This window comes from Sinocyclocheilus grahami, unplaced genomic scaffold (genome assembly GCF_001515645.1).
Source record: "Sinocyclocheilus grahami isolate Dianchi unplaced genomic scaffold, SAMN03320097.WGS_v1.1 scaffold28.1, whole genome shotgun sequence".
NCBI classification, from domain to species: domain Eukaryota; kingdom Metazoa; phylum Chordata; class Actinopteri; order Cypriniformes; family Cyprinidae; genus Sinocyclocheilus; species Sinocyclocheilus grahami.
This window is the reverse complement of record NW_015505207.1, coordinates 1,309,876-1,323,839: the sequence shown is the minus strand read 5'-3', so window position 1 is coordinate 1,323,839 and position 13,964 is coordinate 1,309,876. Positions and strand designations below refer to the sequence as shown.

At 36.0% G+C, this 13,964-nt stretch overlaps 1 protein-coding gene across 5 annotated transcripts in view; it reads right to left on the bottom strand.

The window, feature by feature from the left end:
- dachd (dachshund d) overlaps positions 1 to 3,911 on the bottom strand; it is a 117,722-nt gene extending 113,811 nt beyond the window's left edge. For all 5 annotated transcript variants that reach the window (XM_016255584.1, XM_016255591.1, XM_016255598.1 and 2 more), the window contains exon 1: positions 3,107 to 3,911. In XM_016255584.1, the coding sequence (XP_016111070.1) occupies positions 3,107 to 3,666 (560 nt within the window). In that variant the 5' untranslated portion in view covers positions 3,667 to 3,911. The remainder of the gene's footprint in view (positions 1 to 3,106) is intronic.
- Between the last annotated feature and the right edge of the window lie 10,053 nt (positions 3,912 to 13,964).

Below are 13,964 nucleotides of genomic sequence, written 5' to 3'. Positions count from 1 at the left end.
CACAAGGCATCTTCATTAAATTAAATTTAATTATATAAAAAAAATAATAATTAAAATATGCAAGTGCATTCATATGCATCTATTTAACCTGACAACGACTGTCAATTAAGCGCCTGGTCTGTACACAGCCTCCGACGTAACAGCTGCCTCGGCACTCACCTCCAGCCCAACCGCCCTGGTGTTTCAATAACCTTTCCTCAGAGTTCAAATGTCACCAGGCGGCAAGAACCGCACCGTCCCACACGGACAAAATGGAAAGGAAAACAAGTAGCTGAAGTATTGCTTCTCACGGGGCAGACTCATAACTCCTATGAAAGCAGAGAGATTACAGCCCCATATCTGTTCGGCGGCAGAAGGTGCGCATTAATCTGGGCCGAGGGTCCCCGGCAGAACGAGGGGGGGAGCCGGAGGAACACGTCCTCATGCGGAAGGGAGAACGGGGCGAGTCTGACTCCGCTTCAGGGGGAATTCTTTTAACGTGAGCAGACAAAGATGTAAGGCCGCTGTTATCCCGTAGCAAAGAGGATTATTAGCAGTTCCTCAGCACTCTGGAAGTCGAGCAGCGTGTGGGAAAAGTGAGACCGCTAGTGCTTATGCCATTTTTTAAAATTATTTTTGTGCCTAATGGGAATAGGATTTGAATAAGCAGGACTCAAACCTGACCACTTATGCTTGTTAGCACAACACAATGCGCCACACCTCTGATGTTCTCATGTTATGGCAAGGTAAACTTCCTCAATTCAAAAAAACTAAACTCATAACATTTTATCATTAAAATGTACACTGCTTTAGATAAACTAAGTGATCCATCCTTAAAATTCAACATCTGAGCAAGTAACTGCTTCCCAAGTCACGTCCATGCAAGAGTTATGACTTAGCATGCTGACCTTCCCCGTACGGAGAACCAAAACAGATGTAGATACATTAAATCCACACTGTAAATAAGAGCCAGTGTGTTTGTGTTCCATCCGAGCAGATACCTTTGTCCATACAAATGATGTAATCCTCCAAATGGGAAGCAGACATAGAGGAGGTGATTGATTTCAGCATAACACCGGCAGTACCAGGTGCTTTCAGAGACAATTACAGGCCTCTCTATGCAGCAGTAATAGGCCAGCACTTTAGCGTCATTAAAGCAATGTGTAGCACTGCATTATCCTTTAACCCCATCACTGACCACTCTCCTTCCCAGCCCTGCAGTTCAAACCACACACTCCATCACCTCAGGACCCTGGGACGGGCCACACGAGGAGGAGGGGAGCCGGACTGAATGCAAGCTCAGGCCCAGGAGGAGCTCGGCACAGACAGACAGCATGGGAAAGACTGAGAGCAGACTGCTCCATTAGCACCGCTGCTGGACAAACATACATCACACTTGTCATAAAGCTAGAGGAGAATATTTGCAATGCGCGTTTTCAGACAAAAATGTATAATAAATATACTGCTTTAAATCAAGTATACAATGAACTGCACTGTGCAATGCATTTGGTGTTATTCTGCAGCTGTTATTATGACTGGCATTCAGAAATCCAATATATGTGTTTTACACGAAAGAGAAAAAAATAAATATAAGTAGTCAATAATGCATGTTATAATGTGAAATATATGTGATGTGTTTTTTACAGAAGAATTTTTATTTCACACTCACACTGAATAAAAGTGGCACTTGTCCAAAACAGAAAATCACATTACGTGTGTGAGTGTTATTTTGTACACATCTTTTAATGTTGTAATTATTTTAATTAATAATATTGTGTTTAAAAAATAACTTTGGAAAAACAGTTCCTGTCAGATTTCACATTCAGATTTAAAAAGATTGGCAACAATATAATGAGCAATTTGTGACAATATTCTCATAAACAACTTGTGATTTAATTTTCAGTTTTTACAGCATTGAAATTCCTCATTAAAAAAAATATCTGAAATTGTACAACACTCGAATTGCTGCATGCAAGGTGTTTTATGTTTTCATTTCAGATGAGCTGTCAACACCTTGATATTTTTAAATTAGCTTACTTTTTCTAGTAATTATTGGGCCCATTCCCTTGATCACTAAAGGGTGACATTAAAGTTTAAGGGCGAATTATTAACCGATGTTACAAGCAGTAATTGTTTCCTGCGTGATTTTGTACCTTCAAGCACTGTATCACTCCTGCCATTAAGTATACAAGCACTTATTGACTATGATTTGATTTTTCCCCAGAGGAAGAAAAGAGCAGAAAGAAATGTCTGCTTATAAATACAACTAATACATAGGAGAGAACATCTATTATAATAAGTCTGACAAGCATGCTTATTTTAAATCTGCTCAAATAACAGAAAATTATTTCAACTAAAATGTTCCTCATATGCTCAATATGAGCTCACTCATGCTTACAGCATGCACAAAAGCATGGTGACTTTAAAACATCAAATTTGTTAGTAGAAAAAATATAACCAAAAGAATAAAAAGTTCTCATGCTCTATACATAAACCTGTGCATGGTTTCCAGAAAATACATTTAGGGTCAACTGTCATTTATGAATTATTAATTCTGGTAAATATTTGAAAAAAGAAAACACCCTGTAGTTTACATGCACTACAAAATTTCAATAAAATGATTGCATTTATTATATTCAACTTTCTACCATTGCAAAAAGTTGAGTTAGTCGCTTTATAGTATTCTAGAATTTGTAGCAAATTTTTCTATATTTTTATTAGGATTATTTTAATGATCTAAGAACAAGATGTGTTTCTTCAATGGTTATTTGCAACACCTTACGTTCAGCAAAGATCCCTCTATTTTTCTCCCTAAATAGAGTTCTTTAGATCAAAGTTATTGATGCCACATTACAAATAAAGAACATAAAACTACAGAATAAAAAGTTATTTGTTGATCTCGTGTGACATCAGACTGCAAAAACAGTTCGGACTTTTATTTTTTAAAGTGCAAGTAAAAATCTGAAAGTACTTGCAAATATCCTGTACATTATTTCCACATATTACTAACGCATAGAGTAGCTACATGAGGTTTACTACCCATACATTCTAACGAAAGGTTCACTTGACTTCTTATCTAACTTGACTATTGATTATTTGTTTTAAAGCACTAAAAGAGTGTTCTAACCTGGCATTAGTGCAGTCGTTGTAGAGGGTCTCGAAGTCTTTTCTGGAGATGAGTTTGCAGCGGTTGACCCCGGGCTGGATGGCCCCCAGTCCGCGCAGGATGCGGACCTGCTCCACGTTACACACCACCGGCGTGATCTCCAGCCGCTTGAGTTTGGTGTAGACGGTGTGCAGACCCCCGACCAGGTGTTTAAGAAACAGGTCAAACGCCTGGGGCAGGCAGATGAGCTCCTGTCCTTCCACCGTGAAAGAGGCCACCTTGGCGCCCCTGAGCTCTACCATCCGACACTCATTATTCTGCGGGGTGTTTTCAACAGGGGACGGGGTAGAATACACGGGCTTGCCGGCCAGTGGGATGCTGCTTGTGTTGGTGCTGATCAGATCCGTGCGGAACAGATTCTGAGTCGCTGACTGAGAAGGAGACGCAGAAGCGGCCGAGGGCGAGGATGATGATGCTGCGGTCGCGGAACATGATGATGATGATGATGCTGACGAAGAAGTTAGGATCGGACACGGCTGGACCAGAGACGATGGGGGAATCAGAGCAGCCGGTACGGCCATGGTGTTAATCAAATAAGTTCACCTATCAAATAAGTTCAGACGGGAAGCAGAGCCAGTATGCAAAAGTAGCGCAAAGAAGAAGAAATCCACCCCGAGTGCGCTCCGCCGAAGCGCGAATGGATGTGGAGAGGTGCCGTGCTGAAATTAGGGCTCTGAGAAAGATTGAGAGAGAATGACAGGAAGAAAATCAGCAGAAAAGTGTGCCTCTGCTCTGTGGATGAGTTGTTGTTGTCACAAGGTACAGAGAGGGAGGAGCCACTGCCAAGCCTTTGAAACGGAGACATGCACAATCTAATGCGACCCTAGTGGAACAGTGCGCGGAACGTTTCCAGCGTTTACTTACAACCTTTTCGTGAGCTCGGATGAAACCTGTGCTTCTTCTAGGAATGTTCTCTGAAACTCAACTTAATACATGTCAGGACGCCTGTCGACTATTATTGTTCATTGTTTGAAAGTACACTTGAAGTTCACACTTTTTGAGTGAGACAATATACAAATAAAAAAATGTTCAAACTTTTTATCATTTCATTAATATTGTATACATTTATGGAAAATATTTGAAGAAACATTTAGCTATGTATATAATGATGTGTTGTAAATATGTTTGTTGTTGATATTAATAAAAGTTATCACTAATATAATGAACAAAATTATAGATGCAAAAAGTAGTGTGAATTGAATCAGTAGCATATTCAAAACTTCAGGTGAGTTACTAAAAAAGAGACCGGTGTGAGGTGTAACACCATCAGTTTAACCAATTAGAAATGAGCTACAGGGGGTGAAATTACTTCAAACATGATCACCATCCTCCTGAGGTGATGGTACAAGTTATAAGAGGATTTACAGAACAAAAAAAAGTAGGTAAAGTAACATTTCAGGTCCGGCATTTTTGATTTGCCGTCAGGCCTATGTTGACAGAACTGGTATCATCTGAATTTGTTGTCTTGTTTAATTGGATATATGGCATCCACGCAAGTTTTCATGTTAAAAGAAAAATCATGTATTACATTTTCAAGTTACTTTTACTGAATTTACAAAGATGCATAAAATAGGTCAGTGTAGGCCACATTACACACAATTGTGAAAGTGACTAACACACACAATATGTTATAGTCTATGCATTTTTATATTTCTTTTCAATTTAAAATATGTTTTAAACATTTTTATACATTTCTTAAAGCTTTAGAATTTTGATTTAAAACTATAAACATGTAGGGAAACAAAAATTAAAATGTGTATGTTTTCTATTTGTAACAGACAATTATAGAAACATTGCGTTTCAAAATTTGATACAGAGCAACAACAAAAAAGTGCAGATGTTGAAACACATCCCTTTTTGATATATGAATAAAAGACCCCCAGAGTATATAATACTGTATAATCTCGTGTCTCGTTTTGCACATATGTATTTCTTCAAAGACCACATTTGAACATAGTTCTGTACTCTCTTGAAGCAAAGAAAAAACAACATGGAAGCGTACACTGTCAGAACCTATCCAAGTAAACTTATAAGTTCAAGTTAGTACTGATCTGATCTGCTTAAAGATAAGCAGAATGCCATTTCAGAATTGTCATTCAGGCACAGAGGTAGCATGTAGTGTAAAAATCAATACCCACTTCAAATTCATAGCCAGACAAAGTTGCCCTTTATGTTGCTAACCTTTGCTTAAATATGCATCATATTAAGATTTCATTAAAAACAATGAATGTCATGATCGTTTGCCAACAATTTTTCATGTTAGCATGGGGTTAACTGCAAATGATGGCCATAAAATTCCTCACAAAGAACTGCTAGCAGACATTCGTTTAGAGAAGAATGATGATAAGACAAAAAGGCATCCACAAACGCCACAGGACCTCTATGATGTCTCCGATTCAGAGTCTCTTAACAAGCTGGGTGGGCCTGATGAATCAAACTCCCATTAGAACAACAGTCTTTCAATAGACAAACAGCAGGATGCACAATGCAGAGAAACTCTCAGTTGTTCACTGCATTCAAACTTTGAATGTTCAATTAGTTTTATTGGTTAAATTAACAATGTCTGCAATCTTTATGTACTGGGTAAATACAAGCATCACGGCCAGAAAAGAACTCCTTGATCTCGCTCATTAGAAGAAGCCATTCTACGCTGCATCATTATTCAATGAGCCAGGATGAGAGGAATGCTACATGATAACACAGTTTACCTGAGAGAAGTTCAAACCAACAGTAATCAAGAGGTTATATACAACAAAGAACAGCTTGAAACAGCTGAGAACGAATGTTAAACTGTTTTAAGCAAGTCCTCTTCAAGGTCAACAGCATAGAAATGGCATGTCCACCTCAATTAGACAGTTATACGTAATCTTCCTCAACATAAAACAATATATATATATATAAATTGTTCATTAATATATTAAAGTTGAGAGCCCTAACTTGGGCCAACATGCTCCTTCCTTAAAGAAAAAGGTGTACCAATGTGTTCACAACATTGGCATTTACACTACTAGCACTTGAAAAAGATCCGATCCATCAGGAAGGCAAACAGATGACATAAATGCTACCACAAATGAAAACAGTCTGACTGTTTGTTCAATTATCTTCTGAAGGAGCATAAAGGGTGTTCTTTGTTTCTATTCTCTTTCTAATGGTTTCTATTCCATTTAAATGGTTTCTAAATAGTGCTTGAAGTTAGTCAACGAGATTTATGTGTTTCTTCCATGTGTTTATATCATATCAGAGGCCCATGATGACTGCCGGGGGATGACATGACATCGCTAATGAGGAAAGGCCCATCACAAGACCACACGCACAAAGGTTTGATGGCGTCGCAGCGCTGATGACTAACTCCTTCCGTTTTGTTTATGGTATTTGTTACAGGGAGAACACACAGCAAACATCAGACATACATGAACCATCAAACAAGCCGAGAACAATCTGGCTACTTTCTTTCCTCATCCTGAATGCACCGGTTAGAAGACTAACGAATGGAGAGACAGCGTGCATAGAGTTTCCCTCCATCTGTATGAATCACCATAAAGCTAATGGATCAGTGTTTAAAAGTAGAACTACGATATGACTCGCGTATGATCAATTGCACTGTATGTTGTTTGATATTATAATTTATTCAGCCTATAAGGCTTTGATAAAACAATGTTGAAAAGCAATTTAAATGAAATTCATTTAAATGTCAATTCTCATGGTTAGGATTTTTCTATAATTGGCTATTTAATTAAAATAATTTTCACAGTCATTAATACAGCTCGCAACTTGTAGTGCACTGACATGTTTTAATTACATGGTATTAACAAAATTGATATGCTTTAGAAAGCATGGTGAATAAGAAATAATTACACCAATCATACATCATCCCCCTTATGGACATTAAGAGTATTTCAACATAACTGGTGAACTTTGAAAAAAGGAGATAAATAACTTTAATTGCATAAAATGTGTGTACCTGGTTCAAATAGAAACAGGTGTTATAGCCGTGCATTGCAACATATTGGCAGACTGCATTAAATGCAAACCTACTTACCTTCTCATCTGATGAATAAACATGACTTCCATGCAGTAAATATTTGGGTACATCTGCAAGTGTTGTATGTCTGTCTTCTGACTCACGTTCATTACTCACATTGTTCCTTGCTTGGGGGAGGATGCAGCTTAAAATGCTGCTCAGACAAACAGAGTGCAGAGTGAGACAAATACTTATTGATTTTGAATATTTGTCTCCTCAAGGTCGCATGCCATTGACCCCATCCATCCGGAGACGCCACACACACACACACACACACACACACAAACACACACACACACACCATGGCAGAGGGCAGATGACGCAGTAGCCACACACAGTTTTACCCTCAGCTCTCCGAAAGCTGGCCCCCAACATCACCCACCGTATAAGTCAGTGAGAGACTGCAAACCTGTAAAACAGAAATAGTTATAGTATAATAATAATAAATTCAAATAATAATAATAAATAAATAAATATTGCAGTCAAAATATTAAAACAATAGTGCCTCACACAATTATTTACATCCAGTACATTTTAAAGGAAAAATGGTTACCTACAATAAGGTCCCATTAGTTAATGTTAGTTAATGTCTTAACTAAAAATAAGCAATATATTTGTTATAGTGTTTATTCATCTTCATTAATTAATAAAAATACAACTATTGATTGTTAGGTCTAGTAAATAATATTAACAGACACAACGTTTGTTTTTAATAATGCATGAGTAAATGTTAAAATTACATTAACAAAGATTAGTAAATGCTAGAAGTATTATTCATTGTTAGTTCATGTAAACTAATGTAGTTAACTAATGTAAACAAATGGAACCTTATTGTAAATATATTACCAGAAAAATAAAACAATAATGCAATAATATATATATTTTTTCACTTCTTGGATAAAAAATAAGAAATAAAAACAATCTAATGTTTCTAAATATATATGCAAATATATATGGTAAAGAAAAACAGATATAAGCACACACTCTACCGTTAATCTTTTGAATTTATTTTTTTATTACATTTCTTTCAGCAAGGATTTTTTTTTAATTGATCAAAAGTGACAGTAAAGACATTAAAATTGTTTTAAAAATTAGTTTCAAATAAGGGTTGTTCTTTTTAGCTTCATATTCTTCAAAGAACAACCCTTATTTGAAACTAATTTTTAAAACAATTTTAATGTCTTTACTGTCACTTTTGATCAATTAAAAAAAATCCTTGCTGAAAGAAATGTAATAAAAAAATAAATTGAAATAGAAAATTCAACTTTGTCATTACTTGAATAAATTCTATATATATATATATATGTATATATATGGATATATGGATAACACTTAACTAGGAAAAAATAATAATAATTTTGGAAATATTTACATGTATTTACATGTTTATGTTTATATTCATAAAATTTATATTATAAATAAATATATTTAATATATAACCATAACATATTTTTCTGAAATACATACATGCATGTGTGTGTATTTATATATACATAATAAATATAAAAAGCATACATACATATATTATGTAAACAAAAACTTTTATTTTGGATGCGATTAATAACGATTAATCGTTTGACAGCACTAATATATATACAGACAGACAGATAGATAGATAGATAGATAGATAGATAGATAGATAGATAGATAGATAGATAGATAGATAGATAGATAGATATACACACATACACAGTGTATATAGTATATATATTTAAAATCTTAATTGCTGTTGATGAAGGGGTGCTTGAGCTTTACAGATGCATCTATCAAAAAGTGTGTGTGGGGGGGTCCTGTCCTGGGGAAAGATGCTAGCTTTCCTTTTCATTTGTTCCTTTGAAGAAAAGCATAGTTTGGCATTTCTCATACAGGTACACAAAGGACAAGGTTAATACACAGAGACTCCCAATTAGAGCCCCCTCATTTAGTAGACGTCTGAATGAAAACTTTATGACAGCCAGTTGGGGACTGTCATTAAATTAGATGTTGAGAGAATGATAGCACACTTTCTTTGCTTAATGAGAATGGAGTTTCTCCCCAGACTGGAATTTTCTGAGTTCACTGCCGTCGGAATGTTTCACAAAGCAAAACTACAGCTCTCTTTGTTGTGTTCACATTACAGATGAGATCAGAGAGTAAACAGAGACCAAATGTGCTCTAATAAAACTACAGATCTTCTAGCCGGCTCATTTCCATAAAGCAGTTCCTGCACAAATCAGGTATGACCTTCAGAGACATAATTAAAGCAAATATTTTTAGTCCCTGATTGGAATGTTGCATGTCAATACAAATTGTGAAGGAACCTCATAGTGGAATGCAGATTTTATTGTTTACAGGACGGATGGAATCTGAAATGACAGAAGTCTGTGTAAATGTATCTGAATTAAGTTCCTATAAGGCCTCTATATGAATACTGGCATAAAATGGGACTTTCGCAATTAATGGGTAACATGTGATTAATTACATTTGTTTAAAGGCGTAAAGTTCTTTAGCACAGTTAATGCATTTCATTATAAATAACTCCAATTTATCAGTAAAAGATGGATAAAACCCCCTCTTAACAGAAATGTTCTTTATAAATCAAACCCAGATGACATTTAACAAAAGTCAGCTGCATTTTATGGAGGAATTTAACTATTATCAAAGCACAAAAAGTAAGAAATGTAATCTGCAAGAGAAACAAAGTTCACTGGTTGGCAACAATTTTTTTTATATGTATAACATGCAATACTTAGAGAGAGAGAGAGAGAGAGAGAGAGAGAGAGAGAGAGATTAATTACATTTGTTTAAAGGCGTAAAGTTCTTTAGCACAGTTAATGCATTTCATTATAAATAACTCCAATTTATCAGTAAAAGATGGATAAAACCCCCTCTTAACAGAAATGTTCTTTATAAATCAAACCCAGATGACATTTAACAAAAGTCAGCTGCATTTTATGGAGGAATTTAACTATTATCAAAGCACAAAAAGTAAGAAATGTAATCTGCAAGAGAAACAAAGTTCACTGGTTGGCAACAATTTTTTTTATATGTATAACATGCAATACTTAGAGAGAGAGAGAGAGAGAGAGAGAGAGAGAGAGAGAGAGAGAGGCATTAAAATTGGTTAAAAGTGATAATAAAGACATTTATAATCTTATTTTACAAAGGATTTTAAATAAATGCTGTTCTTTTGAGCTTTCTATTAATTAAAATATCCTGAAAAATATCCTTTGCAGTTTCCAAAAAAAAAAAAAAAAACACTAGGCTATATAAACACTTCATACAATAATAATACAAATAATAATACAATAATATATCATTCATATTTTGGGGGTGAATATTACATATATAATATAATATATATATATTTTTTTGCAATGTTCATATATATGTTCATATACAGTTGTGCTCAAAATTATTCATACCCTTGGTAAATATGACCAAAGAAGGCTGTGAAAATTAATCTGTATCATCAATCCTTTAGATATTTTATTTAAAAAATTTACTAAAATCTAACCTTTCATTTGAGAATAAGAATTTAAAATGTGAGAAAAATGTTTCTACACATTGGCCACAATTAATCATACTCTTTTATCCAATACTTTTTATAACCACCTTTTGCTCTGAGTTCTGAGTCTTCACCTATAATGCCTGAAGAGTTTAGAGAACATCTTACAGGAGATCAGAGACCATTCCTTCATACAGAATCTCTCCAGACCATTCAGATTTCCAGCTGCATGTTGATGCTTCTCCTCTTCAGTTCACCACACTCATTTCTGGGTTCAGCTCAGGGAACTGGGTTGGCCAGGGCAGAAGATTGGTTTTGTTCTCAGTGACCCATTTTTGTTTTGATTTTGATGTTTTTTTTGTGGATCATTGTCCTGTTGGAAGATCCAACCATGGCCCATTATAAGATTTCTAGCATGTCAGTCAGTTTTTAATTTTTTATCCATTGGTATTTTATATAATCCATTCTGCCATCTATCTGAACAAGGTATCCAGGATCTCTGGCAGAAAAATAGGCCCACAACATTAAAGATCCAGCAGTATATTTCATTGTACACATGGGGTACTTTTTTTATCTCTGTGTGCACCAAACCCATCTTGAGTGTTTGCTGATAAAAAGCCTCTTTTTTTTTCATATGACCATCGAACCCAGTCCCATTTGAAGTTCCAGTCCTGTCTAGCAAATAAATATGCTGGAGTTTGTTTTTGGATGAAAGCATTTTCTTCTCTAGTTTTTTCTTGAAACCCTCCCAAAAAACATTGTATTTTTTTAGGCTTTCTGACCTCAAGACTCAACTATTTTCTGCAGTTCTCCAGCTGTGATCCTTGGAGTCTTTGGCCACTCAAACCCTCCTCCTCACCGTGCATTAGGACGATATAGACACACGTCCTCTTACTGTATTAGAGAAAAATATTTATTTCATAATGTGATTTTCCCCCACTTTTATCTCTTTTTTTTTTTTTACTTTAATTAAAGGTTAGTTTTTTTCCTTTTTGAATGAAAGATCAAGTGGATAAACAATGCAGATTTATTTTCACAGCCTTCTTTGATCATATTTACCAAGGGTATGAATAATTTTGAACAACACTGTATATATACAGTATATATATATATACAGTATATATATATATATACAGTATATATACATATATGTCTATCAAAAGTACATTACTAACATAAATTCTCATTAATGTTTAGCTTCCTAGCATAAACTTGGAACGTCGTGGTTCATTATGTGCATTACAGAGATACGATGCCATGAAATAATTATCAGATGTCAAGCTGTTCTGATGCTCAGATCCATTTGTGCGGTTGTTATGATGATGCCATCCTGCCTTACAACTCACTCTCTCTCTCTGTGTGCATCCTGTCTGCAAATATATCTGCAAATCTCAGGATTCACTTGGAAAGATGCCAGCCGAGTGTCTTGTGAGCTGAGCTGGCAAAACGTCCAACCGTATGTAAAATACTGCCCCTCTGGTGATATCAGTCTTTAAAAGAGAGCTAATTTCATTTTTTCAAAAGCAGCCGCTTGATAGCTGCACAATTATTCTGCGGTGCCCCGTCCCCTGTTAAAAGCCGCACAGACTTTTATATCAGGCGAGAGATTTGTGGATATCTAAATTGGAAGGTAAACCTGTATAAACAGTAGTAATTACCGTGCCATTCACAGGGCCTGTTGTGCTCGTTCGGCAACAGCCACAGTGATTAAAATGAATCTCCATCGACTTCCCCATTAAATTGCTGGCAGTGGCGATCCTTTGACCTTTCCCATTGATTGAACATAACAATCACAATTCAATTGTAATGCAAAGAGAACATTTGTTATAATGTACATGAGATGCAGAAGCCATTTCCTAGAGGGTTGAGGTAATCAATGAAGTGACTTCAAAAGGAACCTGCACAAAGACTCATTCTAGTCAGAATCTGCGCTACATATCGAACCCAACGTTCAGCCGTCTGTTGCATCACTCAATACATTTGCATCCTATAAAAGAAACATATTGTGCATCCAAAACCCTCGGTGTCATTTCATGCTAGCTACAATAGCCCAAATACTGACGGGTACGATCCGGTGTTCATTTGTTTTGATTTTTAGAATGCTAAGCCTTCCCAGAAATCACTGCATGTGGCACAGAGGTCTAAGACAATGATTACAGCTGACATTTTCCTGAATTATTTTCCTCTTTTTTTGCATTGTTCTCTGTGCATCCACTGATTAGTAACATCTGTATGTGACACTGGTGCGGTTCCAGCAACACGTCTGGTTGTAAAACGCCATTAAACTTGCGGGTGAAACTAGTCTGCGGCTGATTACTTGCATGTAACTCTGCTCCCTCCCTCTGACCAGGAAGGAAAAACTCTGTGAAATACCCGACTTCTAATCAGCATGCAATTCTGATTTTAAGAGCGGTGCTAGATCATGCATTTCAAAAACGAAGAGTATGTGAAATGTCCTTAAGGGAATCTGCAGAATTGAGAGATTATAGTTTACACGCACATTAAACAGATTAAACCAGTCAGATCTCAAAAGGCAGTTTATCTAATGGAGAAAATGTAGTATGCTAATTGGGTAAAGTCTGGTGCTGAAATTACACATGAGTTCTTCACACTGTGTGTAGATTTAAGGGTAAAGTTTGATTAAAATCACAAGGCTAATCAGGGATATAAGCTCAAAACAGTCCCTGAACGAAAGCGTGCTCGCCACACAAAAAAGTAATTGTCTCCAAAAACTTCTGCGATGACAGATTCAATTCCATTTAGTAAATGTTTAATAAATGTTATACAAACACGGCCGCCTATCTCACTGTATTCAGAAAACAAAGGGAAACTTTAATTGCTTTAATCATCCCGAGCTTTGACGTTGTTATTGGCTTTAAAAATAGCAGTTAACAGTAACTGTCTTGTAAAGGAAATTGAACCACATTTGCGAAATGATCCCCAATTAAGATATGGCTGTCCAGACCAGCAAAGTTGAACTGGGGTGTTGTGTCTAAGAAAAGCAGTCGATGCCACACAAAGCTATTTAATTAGCTGAAAGGCCCAAAGAAAACAGGCAGCCTAATATGTATCACTTTAATCAAATTTAAAGTGATTGCATCCCTTTTGAAGATTCCAGAGCACGGATATGTTCATTAACAGATATGTGGACAGAATGAGGTAGTTGTTTCTCACAGAAACAACTCTTTAACGTCAGGAAGCTCACCACGCAGCTGAGCAAGACAGAAGTGTGCGTTTCTGTTTGCTGTCTTTAGTGTTCACTAATGTGTTTCAACATTGCGCAGTGCTACCTTTAATCTGCACTAAAGGGA